At 39.8% G+C, this 22226-nt stretch overlaps 4 protein-coding genes across 6 annotated transcripts; 1 reads left to right on the top strand and 3 right to left on the bottom strand.

Moving 5' to 3' along the window:
• Positions 1-321: 321 nt before the first annotated feature.
• Positions 322-3360, bottom strand: mibp (muscle-specific beta 1 integrin binding protein). Of its 2 annotated transcripts, XM_015971306.3 has the most exons (8): positions 3184-3354; positions 2438-2528; positions 1910-1958; positions 1525-1699; positions 1015-1086; positions 827-933; positions 644-729; positions 322-546 (listed from the first exon to the last, which is right to left on the bottom strand). In XM_015971306.3, the coding sequence occupies exons 1-7, from the start codon at positions 3207-3209 to the stop codon at positions 644-646; spliced, it is 606 nt and encodes a 201-aa protein (XP_015826792.1). In that variant the 5' UTR covers positions 3210-3354; the 3' UTR covers positions 322-546. The 2 variants fall into 2 exon arrangements, with proteins under 2 accessions (XP_015826792.1, XP_054608344.1); XM_054752369.2 differs by lacking the exon at positions 1910-1958 and having other exon boundaries at positions 3184-3360.
• Positions 3361-6671: 3311 nt separating this feature from the next.
• atcaya (ATCAY kinesin light chain interacting caytaxin a) lies at positions 6672-21972 on the bottom strand. Of its 2 annotated transcripts, XM_054752367.2 has the most exons (12): positions 21834-21972; positions 20051-20148; positions 15940-15998; positions 15595-15840; positions 15267-15440; positions 15087-15189; positions 14878-15009; positions 14558-14644; positions 7677-7775; positions 7430-7465; positions 7056-7124; positions 6672-6849 (listed from the first exon to the last, which is right to left on the bottom strand). In XM_054752367.2, the coding sequence occupies exons 2-12, from the start codon at positions 20125-20127 to the stop codon at positions 6822-6824; spliced, it is 1110 nt and encodes a 369-aa protein (XP_054608342.2). In that variant the 5' UTR covers positions 20128-20148; positions 21834-21972; the 3' UTR covers positions 6672-6821. The 2 variants fall into 2 exon arrangements, with proteins under 2 accessions (XP_054608342.2, XP_054608343.2); XM_054752368.2 differs by lacking the exons at positions 20051-20148; positions 21834-21972 and adding an exon at positions 17579-17767.
• LOC139071448 (uncharacterized) lies at positions 8313-11407 on the top strand. The gene is made up of 2 exons (XM_070553930.1): positions 8313-8496; positions 9292-11407. Exons 1-2 carry the CDS (start codon positions 8407-8409, stop codon positions 11218-11220), a joined length of 2019 nt encoding a protein of 672 aa, XP_070410031.1. The 5' UTR covers positions 8313-8406; the 3' UTR covers positions 11221-11407.
• On the bottom strand, positions 12391-14243 carry LOC129164485 (uncharacterized). The gene is made up of 2 exons (XM_070553931.1): positions 13281-14243; positions 12391-12884 (listed from the first exon to the last, which is right to left on the bottom strand). Exons 1-2 carry the CDS (start codon positions 14106-14108, stop codon positions 12558-12560), a joined length of 1155 nt encoding a protein of 384 aa, XP_070410032.1. The 5' UTR covers positions 14109-14243; the 3' UTR covers positions 12391-12557.
• Positions 21973-22226: the final 254 nt, after the last annotated feature.

The following is a 22226-nucleotide window of genomic DNA, read 5'->3' as shown; positions in this document are numbered from 1 at the left end:
CACTGTATGTCCTCTTCTTGGTTTCAATTGTGGTGGACAGCCTGTTGATGAGAAGCCCAACACGTCCCATCAGAATGTTCTGCTGCAGTTCTGAGATCAGATTAAGAACAAAAATACCTCCATCCCCACAGTGGCAGACCATGCCCAATAGGATAAAGGTTAGCACTTAGTAGCAACGCTCCCGTCAGAGGAACAGGCTGGAAACTGTTACGAGCAAAACTGAGTCACAATAAAACCACCAGTGCTGCAGAAGCTCTGATGTTGATTTGTTCCCTTAAAAGAAACACATTTATATTTCTATAAAGAAACGACACTAGGATGTATGATGTGCTGCACCTTTGCAGCAGTTAACGCTTTAATGTCAAAATGCAAACAGTCTGATCATTTAGTATAGAAAACAAACCAAAATATTCATTAGATAAAATAAAAAAAATAAAAAGATAATTTAACATTGTTTATTTTTACAAACCAATAGTTAAACTTCACATAAAAGAAACATAGAGGGTATTTACAAAGTCTTTACAGGTGGGAAAAGGACTCCATTCGCTGCAAAAGAAAGAAGAAAAGTTAAAAATGTAAAACTAAAATATGTATTGAGTATAACAATATTAACTCAATTCATAATAATAATAACAATCCTAACCTATAAGCCATTGAGCAGGTTGTTCTGAAGGTCCTCATACACCTGGTTGTAGATGTCCTCTTTGGATTTCAAACCGTCCAGGTAGTCTGCAACACACCCAGTTACAATTAGCTCCAGTTTTAAATCAAGTCACCAATTAAAGATTTTGAGGTCCATTTTCCTCATCAATCAACCGGAACTTACCTATACTTAAACCACAGTCCTCCATCTGTTTCCTGTGCTTCAGGTACATGGGCCACACATGGCCATCAAACAGACCGGGAGGGTCGGGAACAGTGTACTGCCTCGTACTAAAGACAATAACGGTAGGACTTGTTTTTTAGGCCATAGAAAAAATTATGAAAAAGTGTGCAAAATGCTTCTTAGCTCACCTTCTCCTTCTTTTGCACTCCTCATATGGTATTGAGATGTAAAAGCACTTATCAAAGACTTCCAGCAAGGGTCTAGAGGCGAGAGGTAAAGGAGACATATGGTTACATAGCATTCTTCAAGTCAAAAGAATATAGCTACCACAGCTCCCTTATCTATATCCCTGCAGAGTGCTCAACACTCATCACTAGTACGCGGTGTATGAACACCCCTGTCATCACTTTAAAGTCCACTCAGGGAGCCTCTTTCTCCTGAAGCAGTTATCTCCAACAGCAAGAGCGGCACAAATCTGCTAGCTGGGGTTCATGTGATCTCATGTGAGTGTGCCAAAATCAGCATGAGTCATGATATTCCAGTGCAAGACGTCATGAATTTATCTGACTTTGCGCAAACCAGCATGGCTGATTTAACCCTATCCCAAAAGCTTTGGTGATGCTTTCTCACTGAACCAAACATGTTAATACCCCAACACGACTCCCAGCAGGTACAAACAAGACAACAAGCCATCTTACTGGTAGTTGTAGAGCAGAAAGCCCTCCACAATCAGGATGTGGATCTGCTCATCAGGGATGGCCACATCAGGAACGGAAGACAGGGCGACGCCATGGGAGCGAGCAAATTTCACTGGGTTCTCTATCCAGCCCTTTATCGTGTTGGTCATCGCCTCCATGTCCAAAGCTGTGATCACTGTGTGACACACGTGAGACAGAGAGAAAGAATAATAGAAAAGAGACTAGATTAAATAAATACCAGTAAATACTCCAGTGCACTGGGCATGTGTTTGTAGTTGGGAAGTTACTTTATAAGTGGCTATAGTGCAACTGAGGAGGATGGGGTTTGTAATACAAAATGTAAATGTGAGAAACGAGTTACTGGCAGTCTTCAGTGAATTCTTACCATCCCATTGTCTAAAGCCGTCCTCCCCGACTTCTATTAGATCGGGTTTCTGAAATAACAGTCATCAATAAAACATTGCTGCAACCTCACAGCTCTGAACACTTGCAGATCTCGCTCGCATGCGAAAAGTATTTAGACTAATGCAGTGAGTTGAGAGCAAAAGAGAACACTAATTCAGTAGGATCAGTATGCAAATTATAGGAGCATAAAACCAGAGAGAATAAAAAAGGGATTAATAAATAATCTACAAGTACAAAAAGTTATAAGTACAAAATAAAGGAAAGTGCAAAAAAATTAAAATAAAAGAATAAATCAAAGCTAGTTAGTCAAGTAAGAGTAAGATAATCAGTGTTATTGGAGGAAAGCATGCCAGAAGAAGAAAGGAAAACACATTTTGCTAGGATGAATCAAAGCAAAAGTGTGGGGGAAGGGAGGCTACTCAAGGCAGGGCCTCCTACTCACACATAATGCCCATGAAAGGAAAAAACTAAAATTCATCAACTTCACAATGAAACACTTAAAACTCACCTTGAAAAAGTCATCTTGGTGCACAACACAGCAGTTGGGCAGAGTCTTGATAAGTTTGTTTGTCAGAGTGGTTTTACCACCGTTGGTCACTCTGGAAAACATACAAAGAGATAAAATAATAATTATTACGTGTTGGATGCTTTATTGTGCATCAAAGTAAACATAACTAGAAATAATGATAAGTTGTTGTTAATAGATTAAGTTTTGCCTTCATCTACAAGACAAAAATATGGCATATTTAAAAAAACATACACAAAAGAATAAAAGCTTATCATAAAGGACTATCCACAGGTGTTCGAAAGTAGAGATGAGTAAAACTGAAGAAACATAGTTATCTATTTCACCGTCTTTGCGGAATCGGACGTGATGTGACTGATAAATCTCCCTCCACTTTTAAACTGAACCTCGCGGCGAATTTTCAAAAATCCCGCTCGATTTATGACAACAAACCAGGCAAACCGGACGTGACTTTAAACTGTTTTTTGGCGAGCTGCTGATGAAAGGACATGTTGGGATTAAACTCGGCTTCAGAAAACTTCTAGTGGTCACAACATTTAACACAAACCCAGATTTGAGCAGGAAACGCTTCCACGCATTTCTAAACACACCATAAACAACCGATGTATTTTATATTAGTTCACTTGGCCCAGGTAGCGTAAAAGACTCGACACTCAGCTTTTTCTTATGGAGCATTTGTTAAAACACACAAAAACTTTAGACCGAATAAAAAGCAGAATTACACGTACCCGCCAATTCCTATAATGTACTTCATCTTCTTCGCTTCGTCTCTCAGCCCGAGCTGAATAAAAACTCCCGAGCACAAAGGTGTGAGACTAAAATTTAAGTAATTCAATAGTATTTCTTTAAGTTTTTTTTTTTCAAAGCAGAAGCATCTCAAAGTCCCTCTCTGTTGTCGCTTCTCTAACTTCCACGCGAGCCTTCCAGTTTATATCCACTGTGCGTCGTTTGACGTCATGGCACACGCAGGCACGGGGCGTTCTCGTGATGGGTCAAACGCAACGTGCTCGTGCATTTTTCCGCTCGTACGTTCCTCTCCTCAGCAGCCAATCGGTGTCTGCGCAGCGCCTCCTCACCAGCCAATCACGACGCCGGAATGCCAAGCCGCTTCCTGCACCTGCATGGTATGGCAAGCCAAAACCGCCAGTCCTCAACGGAGACAGCTCGTACTCCCGAGCCAGCTAACAGCAGCTGTGGAAAACTACCATTGATGGTGTCAGATAGTTGTATACATAAAAATAACTGCTGCTGTGTCATGTGTGGTGCTGTGTAATACTGTTGTACAGTCAACTTATTTCCTCATCTTTCCATGAACAGCAATTATTCGAACAAATCTCAATTTAAATGAAATGTATTTAAATTTTAAGTTTTTTTCTAATGTAAATGATACAACTGTATAAAGAAATGTGGAGAAATTGCCACCCAGATGTATTATATTCAAACCAGCATTTAAAGCTTGAATGTGTTCAAGGTGTAAAGCATAAACAGCTGGAAACTTATTACCCGCTATTTTCTTCAGCCAAGAAGATTTTGGTTACTTTGCGTCTGCACCGCCTTTTGACAAATATCCAAATATGTTATTTTATGTGTGTCAGGAAGAGTGAGATGAAATGTGAGCTTTTAATGACATGGGGAGGATGAGCCTACATTTAAAAAGAAAACATTTTAATTGGGGCATATGTCACAGATTCAAGAGCAACATGTACTGAAAGATGCTCCACCTGGTGTTTGGCGCACCCATCTTTAAAGCCAATACATTGACTGCTATAATGTAAATTGTAGATTGTTTGCATCCTCCTCAATGCTACTCTGTGTGTGCACCATGCATGTGTCATTTGTTTTTGGGAGGAGAAATCAGCTATATTCCAAACCAATGTGTTTGGGAAACTGATGCAGCAGCCAAGCTGTGACAATTTACTGGTTATGATTATGTTTATAACATTAAAGGAATCCCCGGTTTAATAAAAGACGTAGTTCATGTTAATTTCACCATGGTCCAACAGGTTTAAAAAATATATAAAATCTGCTATTGCACAAGATTATCAAATGTTATAAACTCAATTCAGTCTTTTAGATATTTTTACGAATATATATTGCCATCTTTGCTTCTCTCACACCAAAATTTCCCTACTTATGGACAATAAATACATTTTCTATTTTTTTCTATAAAAAGATCATCCTCTGAGGAGTTGGACACTAAATAACCTTCATGTGCAACAAACAAACAAAAGGAGAGAACGTGGCAATGCAAACAACTATTAGTACATATAGGCTGATTACAACTAATGAATAAACTTTTTTATTAAATTGCTAATACCATTTAGCTCATTATTTCCAAACAAAAATCCACAAAACTTTCCACTGGGAACATTGTCAGAAACAGATATGGAAGAACTTCCACTAACAACAACTCTCTTTTGCAAGTTTGAAATGAAATACAACCTTTCTTCATGTTTTCTTCAATGTTTGAGTTTGGAGGTTAAATATATTGAGTCATGGAGAGTCACAGTCTCTTGTGGCATTTGCTTACATTTAGCCTTTATCAGGATGTGTTTATGTGCTCTGTGCGTGCTCCTCCTTTGACTGTGTATGTATTTATATACACTTTATGAACCTCTTTAGCAAGGGGCAACATTACATAATGTACAGGAGAAACAAATAAACTGGCACCACTTAAAATAAAATTTTCAGTGAGGGAAAATTTTTTAATATTTTTGAACACATTTAAATTAATGGCAGACATGTTTATATATCTTAAATTCAACTAATAAAAGATGATATATTAAAAACAAAAACATTGAAGAGTTTCTGGAGAGGGACTTTATTACAGCATGGCGGCCATGAGTAATGATCATGCATATGTAATCATTTGAATCTGAGCAAACATTTTACAGCAGACAGATGTCATGAATGTCGTGTTGTGCTTTTACAGTCAAAACTATTAGTTTCCTTATGGATTAAGGATTTAAAAAAAGGTCAAACAAACATAAAAAAGAAGCTTTTAATTTGTTCACTACTTAGAATTTACTTTGGTTCAACAACACGCACCCAGCCAAACACACCAAAAGTTGATGTTGCTCCATCAAAGTTTAGCAAAGTGCACTAATGTCAGATCTCGCCTAAACTTGATTACATCACTATGAACACACTTGAACAACTTTCTTCCCACAGAAAGGCAATGAGACAAACTGAGAGAACAGACGGCACTTCAGACGCAGAAATGAAGCTGCATTCCTGACTTTTTCCAGATCCCAACAGAAACAAGTCATGCTAAAATATCATGTACTACATCCTGTGGTGCAAATTAATTATCAGCAGGACACAAGTATAATGCAATAATTATTAGTTTTTTGTCCTTTCGCTACATTATGTTGAACACATAATAGTGATTTATGAAGGGGTCTTTATGCTGATCAAATGACCATAAAGTGTGTTTAATCAATAAAATGTCCTGAATAAATGGTTAAGAGTCAAGGTGCATACATGTATTCATCTGAAATGTGATCAGGTTGTTGTCTGGCATAAAGCCTGTTTCTGGATACTTTTCTTCTTTAAAGTAGACCTAGACAGAAAGCTGTAAATGATCATAAAGCAGTCCTTATTTAATTATAATAATTCTTTGTTCCACTTTTTCCCATGTAGAAGCTTTGGTGGTTAATTGTTAAATATACATTGTATAATACATGTGATTTGCAGAGTAGTTGTGCATTTAATGTTGGATTCAGTCTACTCATGGTATGAACTAACAATGAAAGCCATTGATAATATTGGTTTTTGTTATGTTGTTCATCTGGATCAGCTTTCAGCAGGGCTGAGGCGCTCAATAAAGAACCAGTGGAATAAAAAACACAAGCAAATGAAACCAGAAAGAACACACAAGCAGCTCATTAATGCATGTTAGTACAGTTTAAAAGGCCTAGTGATGCAGAAGTCATCAAGTAAAATAACAGAGATGAAGGCATCTGGCACACAGTAGCTACATCTGAGACAGCTTATCCACACAAATCTGTGTGCATAGCGTTTTTTTCTGATGGTGCTCATTCTTAAACATATCCATATAATCCATATTTTTATTTAATTTTTTTGTGCAAAAGAACCACTTTGCATTTTGAATTGTACACAGTTGCTCTGGGTGGTTTGTGCATCATCATCAAATCAGAAACAAGCTCCTGAACTGAATTTACAGCATGAGAAAATCAATCCACCATTATGCTGCAAGGAGCCTGCAGGGTGATCCATCACCTCAACATAAACTACATATCAGCTCCATGGAAGGTAATGTGATCGAGGCATTAAACCGCACAGAGAGTCATCCTCTGGCTGAAACACAACAGAGGTTTGTTTCACCTTCACAGTTCTGTCCTTCTCACAATCCAACAATCATAGATTTTGGCCTGAAAATGAAACAACAAATATAATCTTTAAGAGACAGAAAGTAGAACAACACAATCAACATAAACGGCAAGTAAAGCAAACTTTGTGGCATTGCTGAGTGAAGAATGCATGTCCCCCACCCTACAACCTTAAGTTGGGTCTCAACTCCAGCAGTTATCCACTGTGGAGCATCAGGCAGAATGGAAAATTCTGTATGACCTGTTACCTTTCAGACTTTTTAATTGGTTGCTGTGGGACTGACTGCTGCCCCTGCTGTCGTTGCTCCTGCTCCATCCTACACACACACACACACACACACACACACACACACACACACACACACACACACACACACACACACACACACACACACACACACACACACACACACACACACACACACACACACACACACACACACACACACACACACATTACGTTTTTGCTGACATCTGCGTTTTTTAAGAGATTTTTTTCAGCCAGTTATTTCAGATGAATGTTTAAGCCCCTTTTGCAGTTTCAGCATAATCCAATTTGAGAAACAGAGGTGAGGCTTAGAGAGTAGCGTTTGTCAAAACTAAGACAAAATCGTTCCTTTACCTTTCCCTCCGAGCTTTAAGCCTCTCTTCATCAAATCTGGGGGGAAAAAAGTAACATTCTTATTACCTCGAATCATAAATCCCATCATTCCAATCCTTACACGAGGCTAGAAGAGTAATCCCACTTTACTTTTATTCAAATAGGATTATGAGAGGAATTATTTATTAAATTTACATACATATTTTTCAGACTGCAGAAATGCTCTCCTACGGCAGACTGCCACCATCTAGCGGTTACAGATACTTACTGCACCACAGAGTCAGGAACATGGACGTGCTCCATGGGGACAATCTGCGCAAGTTCATCCAGACTGTGGACATACTGGATCTTATTCATGAACTTCACGCTGCAGAGGACAAAGGGATGAACGGAAGGCTTTGTTCATTTGAAAGCAAAACAGAAATTAGGAATACTTTTCCAGACTCATGTTGTTCCAGCTGTGACTATTGTTCATTTTTCACTTTTGACTGATAAGCAGATGAGCAAACATGAATTATTTACGCATAGTCAGAGAGTGTAATGGCAAATGGTATGTTGAACTCTGCTTAATCTTTGTTCGTCTAGTCTGGCCTTGCAATAATACAACGTTTTTGGACTGAGATGAGTGATGTACGGCAGCGTAGAGCTGCCACCCTACGCAAAATAAAATTGGAGCGATATCACGTTATAACATATTAACTTTATTGTTCTAACAATATAACTTATTGTTCTAACAATATAACTTTCACGTTTGTACAATATAATTATCACGTTTGTACAATATAAATATCACGTTTGTACAATATAACTTTCACGTTTGTACAATATAAATGTCATGTTCATACAATATAATTATGACATTCGTACAATATAGTTATCACGTTTGTACAATATAATTATCACGTTTGTACAAAATAAATATCACGTTCATACAATATAATTATCGTTTCACACGAAACGACACACGACAGAGAGCTGGCAGATCATCTCCCGGAAACATGGCCTCAAACACAGACACCCCACTTCTGAGATTTTTACGGAACCGTGGTGTACCTGAAGACTGTCTCTTACGAATGCTACAAGATGGTGTAAGTGCTCTCTTTCAAGGAACATTTGTAAACTTTTAAGCAGGTGTGCTTGAAACGTGTGCTGTGCTATTTTAGTAAGTAACTTACTAGAGCCAAGCCAAAGGGATCACAATTCGCCCACTTTGGAGCACGTTTGGTTATTTAACGGCGTCTAAATCACCGTCTTTAAACTTAAAACGCCGAAAAAAGACTGCGGTCAAGTGAGCCGTCGTTCGTCTGGCCGTGGTCAAGTGAGCCGCAGCTAGAATTGAAGTGCGCGTTTATACGGTAGTTTACGGTAACACCGTCTGCAGGAGAAGAGCTGAGTTGAGCGACAGAATGGGCTGAAATCAGGATGACAGAGCTGCTAAATGTGCCTTTTTGATACACACATACTAAGTATCTCAAGTACTACCAATTACTACTAGGCTTTTCTTAACTGTCCGTTTACGAATCTTTGTAAAAACACGAACCAAGTTGACTTTTACTTTGAACTCTCCTTAGCTAAAAAAAAGGAAAACCCTTTTCTTTACGAGTTCTCATGAGGGCTGATTTGACCAGGAAAGATATGTAAAACATTGATTTAGCTTTTTCCAAATGAACTGAGCGTTTAATTTTCTGTAGAATAAATGATGTGGAGCATCTAATAACACTGCTGGCACAGATTGAGGATAAAAATAATAGAATTTCATAGAATGGCATGACAAATCATTGTCATAGCACAAGTAAAAATTACATTCAGCTTCATTAATTAAATGTATTGTGACTGGCAGTAGGTGTCTCTTTGTAAAGTAATAAATGTCTCTGTTATTTCAGATTGATGCCACAGTGATTGATTTCATGGATGATAAGACCCTGTCTGGTTACATCCCAACATATGGTGATAGGATAGCTGCAAGACGGTTCTGTTTGGATAATAATGATGCAAGGACAAAGGAATCAAGAAAAAACTCATTTCTTGAACAATTGAAGAAAAAGATGGGCATCGATGAAAATGGGAAGAACCCCGATCATGAGGATAAGTTATCTTGTAAGAGAAAAAGAACATATGCACAAAACAACAAATGGGCTCAGAAAAAGACTAGAAAAATTGAGCTGGGCTGGATCCATGAAGGTAAGCAAGTGAGAAAGCGCAGAGGAGGAGGAACAAGGACCTTTGATGTTCCCAAAGACTCCAAGAAAGCTGACTTATTACAGTATGCCAAGGATCTTTTCTTTCCAAATGGAAAAAGCAGATTTGGAAGATGGGATGTGTTCAGATGTGATGTATTAGACTATCAGGAAGAGGCTGTACTTGATGACGACATCTCAGTTGGGGAGCTCTACTCAATACTTAAAATGGGAATGTTGAGATTTTACTTGTGCACAAGAAGACTTTCTTATGAAGATGAAGGCGAAGAAGATGAAGTTAGTGATAGAGGGGAAACATGTGAAAATGTGACACAACTGACTGACTCACATCAAGAAGATGAGGAAGCTTCTCAGACTGTTGTGATCTTGTCATCAGATATCAGGAATTCTGGTGAAGAAGCATCATCAGACACATCTGAGGTAATGATTGGTCCCTACCTTGGAGAACCTCTGGCTTGTCACCTTGATGACACATTAATAGGTGAAGCAAACCTGCAGTTAGAAGGAGATGATCTGGTCATCACATCCATTACATTTCCTCCAGCAAGCACTCCAGGCAGTTATACAGATACACCTATAAGCAATGAAGCAATGAGTTCTTCTGCATCATATGAAGTAGTCTGTGTCACCATCAAAATCCACAGGGTTAACATTCTGGAGGAGATGATCAACCAGTTCAAAGATACAGCACTCCTGAGACACCCATTAAAATACACCTACATTGATGAAAAAGGAGCAGATGCAGATGGTGTATCAAGAGATGTGTATGCTACATTTTGGGCAGAGTTTGTTGACAACACAGCTGAAGGAGAGGAGTTCAGAGTGCCATCACTGTCTCCTAAATGGCTGGAGGAAGAATGGAAGTCCATCGGTAGAATTTTACTGAAGGGATTTCAAGACCATGGATATTTCCCTTGTCGCCTTGCCCCTGTTTTCACAGTGGCACTTATCTTTGGTGAAAATCAAGTTACAGATGATATGTTGTTTGAAAATCTCCTCTTATACCTAAGCCAATCAGATCGGGATTTAATAACAAGAGCTCTAAAGGAAGATCTTTCAGAAGAAGACAGGGATGAACTTCTGGATCTCATGGATCGCCTGGATGTATCAGTCATCCCAACGCAAAAAAACTTAAAAAGCATTCTTCGGAAAGTTGCTCACAAGCAGTTGATCCAAAAACCATCTTATGCCATGGAGAAAATTTCATTAGTTGCATGTCACTTTCTAAAAGAAGCTTTCCAAAGCCCACAACATGTCCTACAAATGTATGAAGATAAAAAGCCAACAACAAGAAAGCTTTTGAAGTTGCTCACTGCATCTCCCATCTCTGAAGCCGAGAAGCAGAGTTTCAGATTTCTGCAGCAGTACATCAGAGGACTTGATGATGCAGGCCTCAGAAAGATGTTCCGGTTTGTTACTGGGTCAGATGTCATCTGTGTTCAGAAAATTGAAGTGCTGTTCACACCTGTGGATGGACTGGCACGACGCCCTGTGGCACACACGTGTGGCCCCGTTCTGGAAGTACCATGGACATACACGTCCTACCCAGAACTACGAAATGAACTGGATAACATTTTGGCAGCCAAAAACTGTTATGAGTTTAGCATAGCTTAAGGTCTCTCATGTTTAAAACCCTAGAAACAAAGAGTTGAAGAAACAACATGGTGCTAATGTGTTTGTTAAGCCCACCTCCGCAGTGAAGACATTATGAAAAATGAAAGAGCTAAATTTTCAGGAGATGTTTTATTAGTAACCAAAAAGGATTTTGAATATATTTGAGTCTCTTGGAGGGTATGCCACATATTCTCCATCATCAAAATGTACATTTCAGTTTACAGTTTCATACATTAAAGCTTTACTGCTCGAAATGAAGCATGTTCAATCCGTTCATACACTATGAAAGTTGGACAGTGTTTATAATGATAATGTTTTCATGATCTGACAAGGTTTCAACAGGTCTGTTTTATAAAGATGTCTGTTACAGCTCACGTTTTTTAGTAATGATTCAAGCATTACTATTGATTATTTTCAGGAGTTTTTTTTTACTGTGTGCCAGTTATTTGATTTAGAACATATGTTCAGGAAGTTCTTAACAAACTTGCATGTCAGTCTGTGGATTGATGCAAAAGTTGACTGGAATAAGATACACAGAATATAGCCATTGGCAAAGTTAATTATGTAGCTTCTCAAGAGTGCATTTTTTCTTCTTGAATTCAAATAAAAGGAAGGTTAATATCTAACAACATTTGTTTATTGTTCAATAATTCTGAATCGTAACATTAACTGTTCAAAAGTTGATAGCAGTTTTATATATGTTTATTGAATCTGAAACACAGATGTCATGAATATCAACTGTCATGTTCAGAAATAAAAAAAATGGTTACTCATCAATCTGAAAATAGAAATCAGATATAGCAGAAATGAAGTCATTAAAATGTTTTGAGAAGACAAAAGGTTAAGGTTCTTCAGTGCCTTTTTCCATTGCCACTGATTGATTAATTAATTTATTTTTGACTATTCAATTACTTCAAAGTTGTAATTTGCATTAATAAACATAGGTGGCAAAGGCTTTTGATAAAAGGAAACAAAACCAAGGAAATTCCCATGACTGTTTCGGAAAATCATATAAAAATGAACAATATTGTTTATATAAAGCTGTGAAAAGACAGATTTGAAAAGATAACATCCCAAAATCAATCAGATTACCTTTAGTTTTAAAATCTAACTTCAGAAAATAACATTCTCTTGTTTTTTCAAAAAAGGAAGCAGATAACATATCTTTCTCTAAATTTGAATTCTAGTTGTATCATTTACTATAGGACAAAAAGTATCAAAGAAACTAAACACAGGTGGTGATCACATGTACATTTGATCACCAATGATATCAATATGGTATAAATATATGCAAATATGTTAAAATACTGCCATACATTCCAAATGTTTTTTGAAGTTTATAAGTCCTTCAGTATGTAGGCTCTCAGGAAGAGATACAGTTCAATGGCTTCATCTGCTGTGCTTGGTGGAAGTAAGAAGTTCTCTGACATTAAAAGGCAACACAGGCTGAATACTGTTTCATCGCAGGTATATGGTCCTCTCATTTGGCATTCTTCTTTACATGCATCCACTGCCTCCTGAGAAACCTCTCTCAGATGATCATGTCCTCCAAAAAGATGTGGAATGGTGTACATAAGAATTGGACGTCCACTTGGAGCAATTGCATGTCTGCTTCTGCGGATAATATGGGTGTTCCACAAATGCACAACTTGCTGCAGCTCCTCCTGTAAAATATTATTAATTTAAAAGATCCACTATCAGTAAAATATCAAGATTTTTGGTTTAGCATTTTAACCCACAAGCATCACATGCAGCCAGTCAGGGAAACGATCAGATTTTATGAAAAAAATGTACTCATAATTACGAATAACAGTGGCGCGAGCAAAATGGAGTTGTCAACAATGGAAGCTTTTTTAAGTATGACCAGAACATTACCACAATAAGCCTGGTCTTGTACACACACACACACACACACACACACACACACACACACACACACACACACACACACACACACACACACACACACACACACACACACACACACACACACACACACACACACACACACACACACACACACACATGCTTAGCGGGTAAATACAGGCGTGGTGGCCTACCTCAATGATGTTCAGGCAGGTAAACAATATGAGCTGCTTGTCCAAGAAGCATCCAGAGAAACAGTCTTTGTCCTTTAGTTCCTGGAGACGATTCATCCAGTGCTGAGCGTGGTGCCGTCTCAGAAACGCCCACCAGCCTTCAATTCGCTGATTGTGATTGCTGGACCCAGTGATAAAACTGTTTCTGACATTTTGATCCTGAGTCCATCGCAGGAATCTCTGCATCTCAGCCATTATGACATTTTCTGTTCCTAAATCAGAGCGAATCCTTGCAGCTGTGCCCATCCTCTTCTCAACTTCTGTGATGAAATAACCTGCGATGACTTTGGGGTCGTTGTTTGTTGAATAGGCATGAAGCCAAATCATTACTCTTGAAAAGCCATCAATCGCTCCATTTATGCAGATTCCAAATGGTTTTAGTTTGTCATAGGAGTCAACATGCCACATGAAATTCGGTCCAGGATTAACATACGTGCGGCGCGTTAGGCGATTTCTGCGTCTTTGCGCAACCCCATGAGGGTCAATATATTTCAGTAAATGTCTCACAGTGCTCTGCGTGACAACATAACCCGCCTGAATGCAGTTCAGGTGGTGTAGTTTGTATCCATGAAGCCTCCCGTACCCCTGCAGTTGATCTATGAGAAATGCAGCAACCTCCAGCGGATCGGAGTCATTCTTCCTCCTGTACAGCCCCATGCGTTTTAAGTTCCTTCTCAGCGTCCGCATGCTTATTTCAATACCGTCCAAGCTGCTCATCAAGAGCAACATCTCTCCGTGCCTCAATCCAAGCATGAAATAGAATTTAATGAGTTCCGATAGACGAGACATTTTCTCACTCACTCAAAACGTGTTATTTATATATATTGTACGAACGTGATAATTATATTGTACGAACGTGATAATATTGTACAAACGTGATATGTATATTGTACAAACGTGATAATTATATTGTACAAACGTGAAAGTTATATTGTTAGAACAATAAAGTTAATATGTTATAACGTGATATCGCTCCAATTTTATTTTGCGTAGGGTGGCAGCTCTACGCTGCCGCTGCCGTAGTTTTGTACCACACTTGGAGTGATTTCTATTGTATTTTTGTCATTGTATTTGGATCAATTTATCCATCCCAGACATTCAGCATTCAAATCAAACCTTTATAGTTCACGGTATTTCATCAGTATTTACATAAATCCATAATGTGCTTTATTCTGCCCTGGAATACTTTTGCATTTTAGTTCATGATGGAAAGGTGTTTGTACGGCTGATGACGTTACCTGATGAAAGGTCTGGATATAGCCAGAACCGTTCGTATGAACCAAGTGGGATGAGCGATGACCAGAGACTTGAGGTTCTTCCTCAATCTGTAACAGGCATAGTCAGAAAATAAAGGCCATGAGTCCATTTGTTTATACTGATTAACAAGATGAGACATCCTCTAGTCTCTGTCATTCCTTTCAGCATCAGCATCATGCACACCTGTCTGCCGGTGGACAATTTGCAACAGTTAAAAATAGCAGCGTATCATTAAGATATGATTATTGTGAATTAAAATGAAACATCCTTTCATTCAGAAATGTTTCATGATTTCCCCCACCTTCTGTCAATCATTTGGTAACATTTCTTCAGCCAGCTGATTCCTGGCATCTTACTACGAGGAGTGGCACCGTTCATGTAGATGATGAGGTAATCTTCAGCCACAAGCATCTCCAGGCTGCTGACCACGTACCTGGAGGTCGAAGGATTCGTTATTATTGTGGTTTTACATCAGAATTGTTACACGAGGGCTGAGATCAGCGTGCATACAGGAAGAGGTTTTCCATGATGTAGTGGTAGTCTGGACAGCTGCTGTCAGGCAGGTAGCAAGCAGAGAACACGATGATGGCATTCAGGCCTTCTCCATAGTAACCTGATGAAGAACAAAGTTAGAAAAAGGGATCCTGTGTGTGCTTCTGAGATGCTTGCAGATGTCGTACTGACACTGACCTCCGTGCGTGATGACTCGGAGGTACGGTTTGATGATCTGCATGTCGATACGATGCTCCTGTTCCCCGATGAGCACCGTCCTCCACAGACGCCCATTGTTGGCATTTGCATCCTCACCCGCCTCTTCTGTGCCATCACGAGGACCTGCTTTGGCTGAGGCCACCGGTGTGTCATCTGGACAGGGGCACACTTAGCAGTTAGTTATGCGCACAACGGCGATATAAATAAAATCTGATTTGTTAATTTGACAAAAGCGAGGCATGTTTTTAATTATTTGTTTGAGATTACTGAACCAACATCAGGAATACAAAAGAGAACGAACTCGCACCTTCCCACTCCAGGTCATTCCCATTAGTGATAAACTCCAGTGAGTCAGTTTCATCCGGTGTATCTATGTCATCCACGTTGATGTCCAGGTCATCCGGTGTGTCCAAGAAGTCATCTGACAGCAGAGAACCTTCGCTCTGATCCAATGACAGGTTCATCTCCGGGGCAACCAGTGTGCGCCGTTTACGGTGAGGTGAGGAGACACCTCCTCCTCCAGGTGGACTCATGTGCAGCGAGTTAGGAGGAGCTACAGCAAGGAGATAAAGGAGGAGAAGCTTTACGGTATTCCTCAAATAGCTGCTGTTTTATTCCCATTATTGACCCTTCAGTGATGGTTTTTACTTACACGCTCTGTTGTCTGTGAGACCACGATTTGGATCCATGTCACCGTACTCTGGAAGAGGTCTGCAAGGAAAAGATGTCTTAGTAAGCCCCCGATCCTGTGTAACAGTCTTTAAAGACAATGTCACCCCCCAAATCAACTTTTTTTCTGGCTGATAAACTATATAAATGAGTTTCTGATTGTGCTGTAGACACGTGTAGTCAGCAATTTGGCACTTTAGTGCATCTTAATTAAAATTTGAATTTTCTGCCTAAAACTGTCAGTGTTGCGCCGTCGTCAGGGAAAAACTCTGCACTTCATTTGAATTTAAATCTCCCATGGCTATAGGCTAAGAGGCACACTATGACATTAGATGGTACATTATGATGTCACAATGCCACTGTGTATCTATGTCTATTCCTGTGTGTGTTGTTAACTCATTCACTGCCATTGACGACTAAAGTCGTCATTTGCATTTTTTTTACTGTGTGGACGTCGGAACGAGCCCCCGCACCGTGAGAACAAACATCTCAGCTCTAAAGCCGATCTTCATCCACGTACGTCACACGTCACGTGATCAGGAAGCAGAAAATCCACGTGTTAGGAGAACGTTTTGGGCCGCTGCTGTTAAAAAAAAGTGAGTCGTGAACCGGAAAAGCTTCTGCCGATCACAATTCAACAACAGGTTATGAAAGAACGAATAGAGCTCGAAACACGCAGATTCTTCCTGATGTAAGAGGTGAGTTTCTGCTTTGTTTTGGTTATTTTTGGTTGTTTTGGCGTCAACATCATCCTAGCGCACAACGTTCTGTGACTTTAAAAAAAACAGCAAAAACGGTGAGAAATGCTCGCAGCGAAGGGTTTCACCGATCAGCGAATGAGTTAAAGGCTCCGCCCTCTCAGCCAGCCATACAACGCCTCCTTTTGGCGCATTTTTCAAGCAGGAAATGGGAGTGGAGCTAGACTCTGGTAGGGGGTGACTTGCTCTTTAGCTATAAACTATAAAATGCAATGTGACAAGTATGCTGTTTAATGAACCAGAACAGAACGTGGGTGTTGTTACAGATCTGGATTAGAAGTACAAAAAAGGAGAGAAGAGATCAACTTGTCTCTTGGGAGACATGAAGATCATAGAGCTGCTGGGCAGGGTGTGAGTCAGAGCAGAGAGGAGAAATGGAGGAGAAATGGAAGACAAAGAAAAAAGCCTCAGAATACAAAGAAACAAGAGCATGTTTATGTGTGTTTGTGCAGCAAGTGTTTATCAGGTAACATAGAGCAAATGTCCCAACACAAATGCGTCATGCAGTGATTCTAACGTGGGATCAAAAGACAAAGTGAAAAACCTGATCTGAATTGTTAAAAAGGGAAACAGCTTTGGGTTTTCACTGCATCACTGTGAAGGCCAACCATCAGGAGGACAAAGTGTGACAATGTGTGCGTCTCTTCAATCCATAATGTTGGCTTCATCTCAACGAAACAGGCAGCAGTCTGACTCCACAGAGATAACCCATGCAGAGATAACTGATGAGCTGTTGTTTTTGTCAAAAATGAAGCCACCTCCATTAAAACATCAGCACTTTTGCCTTTTAACAAAAACAACCTTATTCCGTTCTCCTATTTTTAGATTCTCATTTTCACAAACGTAAATAAACGTGGAGCTTACCTGCTGTAGAGAGCACACTGCTTCTTTACGAGAGTGCTGATGCAAAAATAGCTCTTTGATAACTAGTGAACTTGCTAACTCATTCCCTGTCCTCCCTGATCATAAATATGAACACTTAAACTGAGCATCTTTCTGTATCTTCTAGTTGCTGCAGGCTCCGTCTTTGCCTGTCTGTTAGCCAAAACCTGCCTCCATTTTCCTGGAGTGGTTTTGTTGTCTGTCGATGCGTCACATGACGTAGCCTGAGATCATTTACAGCCAGAGCTGCACCTGCTCCCTGGATCCCTGCCTCCTCGAGAGGAGAGGAGGGGGAGGGACCACTGAACCTTTTTTCAAAATTGATTCAGACTTGAGCTTCACTGGTCCCATTATGGCTTTAATCAACATTTTAAAGACTCAGGGGTCTCATGTCCAGACAAGACCTATAGAGAAACTCCTTCATGAGTTTATCTCCAGCAGGCTGGATTATTGCAATGGTCTTTTGTCTGATCTTTCCAAAAAGCTGTGAAGCAACTGAACCAAAACAAGAACCAAAAGAATCAAGCACATCACCCCTGTTCTTAAATCGTTACCAGTAAACTACAGAATTCATTTCAAAGTGTCACAGTACGGGATGGTGGGACCCAAAATGCAGAACCCAGGATGACAAGAGGCAGGAAATGATATATAAGAAAATCCTTTTATTTGCAGGATGAGTCCAAAACAAAGATAAATCCAAAAGGGCTGAAGCCAGTAATCCAAAATGTCCAAAAATATAACCTAGAGATCAAAAACACTAGAAATCACGAGAAGACCCAAGAAACACTAGAGCTAGAGCCGAGAGACTGACAGAATAACCACAAACAATGGACCAACACATGACAAAGGCAAGACAGGGCTTAAATAACAGGGAGGAGTCATTAGGGAAATTGGCAGCAGGAGTGTGGAGTGAGGGCTGGAGGGAAGACAGGTGAAAATAATGATCAAAATGGGAAAACAGAATCTGAGTAGGGCCAAATAACCTAAAAACTCTAAAACACAAAACTAAACCTAAAGACTGCGGGAAGGACAACACACACACACACACACACACACACACACACACACACACTCTCTCTCTCTCTCTCTCTCTCTCTCTCTCTCTCTCTCTCTCTCTCTCTCTCTCTCTCTCTCTCTCTCTCTCTCTCTCTCTCTCTCTCTCTCTCTCTCTCTCTGACCCATATAAACAGAACTGGGGAATGGACAAGCACACACACATACGCTGAGCTGGGGACAAAGAGGCTGGGGCTACAAGGACACAGAATGTGAATGAAGACCTGGAGGGGCTGGGGATGAATGGGATGACACGGGACCAGGGAGGAATAATTTTAAAGCCTACAACATAAGACACCTAACTGAGATGCAGACAAAGGACACAAGAGGGCGCTAAAAGACACAAAAGGGAATCTAGAGAGAGATGGAGAACACCAGGAGGCACATGAAGGAAGGGGCAGATGCAGACCATGACACAAAGTGCTTCTACTAGTTTATAAATCACTCAAGGGCATGGGGCTAGAATTTATGTTGGCTCTCCTTCCAGTAAAAACATCCAGCAGGTCTCTGAGATCCTTAGGAAACAGTCATCTGGTAGAACCCGGGTCAGAACCAAACAGAGTGAAGCTGCTTTTAGCTACCATGCTGCACACAAATAGAATCAGCTTCCTTATGACCTCAAATCTGCCCCAACTTTTAAATCTAAATTGAAAACTTTCATGTATTCATCTGCCTTTGAATGAACGTTTCTCATGCTGCGCCTTCTGCACTGTAACTGCTCACCCTTTAACTTGGTCTTTTATCTGATTCTTAAATCTGAAATTAGCTTGTGTGTTTAATTTGGTCTAAATTTATTTGTGTATTTTCATTGTGCTGTCGTGTTGATTTTAATCTTCATTTCTGTGCATGAAATGTGCAATACAAATGAAGCTGCCTTGCATTTTTGCACTGTACGGTCTCAATCTCAACACATCAACTATTGTTTGTTTATCAGGTAAAATTCAATAATCTTCAATTAAGCACTTTGCTTTGCTTCTTTGGTTCATCATTGTGTTCTTGTACTTTTCAGAACATCTGTCAAAAGATTGCAACAGTCAAATTGATGCAATATTAAAAAGAGGTACATTTTGACTATCTATATTTAAAAAATTGAACTATTAGTAAAAAAAAGAAAATAGCTGCTAGTAAATACACAAGCCAACTTAGAAAAATCCTGAAAAAGATAATCATCAGTACATAAAGAAATGTGTAAAAGTCTGAAAACATCCATGGTTTCTTTTTTACTTTTTGACTTTTGTGCAATCTTTCAGTGTCATTCTCAAGGATTTTGATGTCTTTTAAAGGTTTTCTTTTAATGTTTGCTGAATTTTCACTCACTGTTCTACCAAAAAAGAAAAACGAAAAAGCCTTTAAAAGGGCTTAAATGTTTTTTAACCATGTCCTCTTGCAAAGAGGTCCCACCTGGGGAAGTCTTCATCCTGCCACTCATCTTTTACTTCCATGTTCTCCATCCGTAGAGTTGCCTCAGTGGTGCCCATCCCTCAGGGGAGAGCAGGAGCCTGAAGGAGTGAAAAGGAATGTATTATTAAAACAATTAAAGAGAAACATGGTTTCATAATGTTAGTGTATGCAGCTGAAAGGCAACACTGCAAAAACATGGTGTTGTCTAAGACCCTAGTGACGGGGGAAAAGTCAGCAAACTGAGAGGATTTTGCTCAAACAATTCACTCCCTTTCATTGAATTAAAGTATCTGAAACCACCTCAGGTCACGTGGTTTCCATCAGCCTGCCCACAGGAGCACATGTGATAGACATGTGATTTTCAAGGACAGAGCCCATTTTCTTGTCTGGGCTCCCCACAAAGTCAAATGGTGCTAATAATTTCAGGAAGCTGGTGTGGGGCGCAGCATTCCAGTTTAATCCTTCCTTAGTGCCTTTTGATTTCCATTCACACAGAGGTATTTTGTCATGAAAGACAAACTTCTCTTCAGGGAGCATTTATTCATCTCACCTTAAAAGTTTTGAGCAAAACAGAATATGAATGAAACATTTACGTATGCACTCCTCTTCTGCTCTGAAATATAAAATTATATTCCTTTATGTTTAGTCTTTGCAGATGCTTTTATTGTTGCATCCAAACTCTATGCAGGATTCAAACTTGCAACCTTCTTGCTGTGAGGCAATAGTAGTATCAACAGCCTATTGAAATGCATTATTAACGCAGCACAGGTCTCTTTTGGCTGCATGCTAAAGAAACAGTGGCAGATCTAGGATTACAGGGCCACCAAGGGGACACAATATTTAGAGATGGGCCAAGTATTAGTCCAACATCCTTACACAAAACGTCACGCTGGAAATTCCTATTTTACTCATTAGCACCACCAGTGTTTGGATTTAGAATAGCATCCACCTATAGAGGACAGATGAGTGAAAGAGAAAGGGTGTATCAGGGGGCGAATCAGATTTCAGCAAGGGCCAAAGCCCTGCTTCCCCACCTCTAGAACCGCCTAGTCTTGAGGTTAGTTTATACTTTTCTCTCTGTGTCGGTATGGAGACACACAATGCCATTATCCGTTGTGACTTGTCAGTGTAGTTCTGTCAGCAGTTCAACACATTATGAACAATTAAACCTGAAGCAGATTGAGTTCAATTGATATAATTACTAGGAGTAGAAAGATGTAGGTTGTTTTGGCAGAAACCCTCGTGGGAAAAAAATTAATTGGACTATGGCCAATTGCTGCACAGAGGAAACAAGTGATTTTCACAGGACTTTCATCACACAGGAGGAATACAGCCAATTTAATAGATCTACATCTACTATAAGAAAACAAATTTAATAAAGTCTGGAATGCTGGAAACCAGCCATTAAAGGACACTGACTTCTTTAAAAAATCATGGATCGGTTAAGACTTTTACAAAATACTGAAAGGAATTGAATGACATTTGTTTTGATAAGATGATGGTAAAAAAAAATAGATCACAATACTCTTCAGTTTTTTTCCTTTGAGATCGAACTCATTCACATGTCAGTGAAAGGTGATGCACGCTTTGCCGGGAAAATTTCAGGATGTAAAGGACCTTTCTGCAGAATCAAGAATCATCCTCCATATGTGTGCTGCATACAGTAAAATGGATCCACGTCTTTTTAGGTCGCTCCTAAATAAAAACCCCAATAGAGACCAGACAATCTAACGTGTTTGCAATCAGAATTAAAATATGACATTAGGTCAAAAGCATTACTCACATGAAAAATTATCCCCTCAAATGGTTCCTCTGGACCTGCCTGCCTTCTTCCCCCTCAGTAGATGAAACGATTTGAGAGGAGAAACTCTCAGTCTCCCACAGTAACAGAGAAGCATCGGCCAGTCCGAATTTCTCTCTCCGTCTGGCCGTCTTTCATTGATTTAGATGCACATACACACACTCATCCACTGACAGTCATTCAGTGTCCTCGGTGTCGGCAGCAGGTGCCTGAAGACAGGGAGAACCTCTGTTCTGGATGCCCCCCTCCTGTCCTCCACCCCTGACCACCTTTGTTGGGGAAAGATTCGCCGTGAAGAGGGAGACGACAGCCTGCTTCTCAGCTCCTATCGACCCCACCAGGACACAACATTCCTTTAATGGGAATGCATCTGCT

The sequence above is a fragment of the Nothobranchius furzeri genome, chromosome 8 (genome assembly GCF_043380555.1).
Source record: "Nothobranchius furzeri strain GRZ-AD chromosome 8, NfurGRZ-RIMD1, whole genome shotgun sequence".
In the NCBI taxonomy this organism is placed as follows: domain Eukaryota; kingdom Metazoa; phylum Chordata; class Actinopteri; order Cyprinodontiformes; family Nothobranchiidae; genus Nothobranchius; species Nothobranchius furzeri.
This window is presented reverse-complemented; position numbering and strand designations above follow the sequence as displayed.

What these genes read in the sequence shown, in the direction of transcription:
- mibp (XM_015971306.3), bottom strand. Translation starts at nt 3,209, where the DNA reads ATGAAGTACATTATAGGAATTGGCGG. An exon ending in ACCAAGATGACTTTTTCAAG is followed by an intron (nt 1,959 to 2,437) that starts GTGAGTTTTAAG and finishes CTGTTATTTCAG; the next exon opens with AAACCCGATCTAATAGAAGT. An exon ending in CGGCTTTAGACAATGGGATG is followed by an intron (nt 1,700 to 1,909) that starts GTAAGAATTCAC and finishes TGTGTCACACAG; the next exon opens with TGATCACAGCTTTGGACATG.
- LOC129164485 (XM_070553931.1), bottom strand. Translation starts at nt 14,108, where the DNA reads ATGTCTCGTCTATCGGAACTCATTAAATTCTATTTCATGCTTGGATTG. An exon ending in CCTGCCTGAACATCATTGAG is followed by an intron (nt 12,885 to 13,280) that starts GTAGGCCACCAC and finishes AATATTTTACAG; the next exon opens with GAGGAGCTGCAGCAAGTTGT.
- atcaya (XM_054752367.2), bottom strand. Translation starts at nt 20,127, where the DNA reads ATGGGCACCACTGAGGCAACTCTACGGATGGAGAACATGGAAGTAAAA. An exon ending in ATCATGGAAAACCTCTTCCT is followed by an intron (nt 15,010 to 15,086) that starts GTATGCACGCTG and finishes TTCGACCTCCAG; the next exon opens with GTACGTGGTCAGCAGCCTGG. An exon ending in GTTCCTGACTCTGTGGTGCA is followed by an intron (nt 7,466 to 7,676) that starts GTAAGTATCTGT and finishes TTTTCCCCCCAG; the next exon opens with ATTTGATGAAGAGAGGCTTA.
- LOC139071448 (XM_070553930.1), top strand. Translation starts at nt 8,407, where the DNA reads ATGGCCTCAAACACAGACACCCCACTTCTGAGATTTTTACGGAACCGT. An exon ending in TACGAATGCTACAAGATGGT is followed by an intron (nt 8,497 to 9,291) that starts GTAAGTGCTCTC and finishes CTGTTATTTCAG; the next exon opens with ATTGATGCCACAGTGATTGA.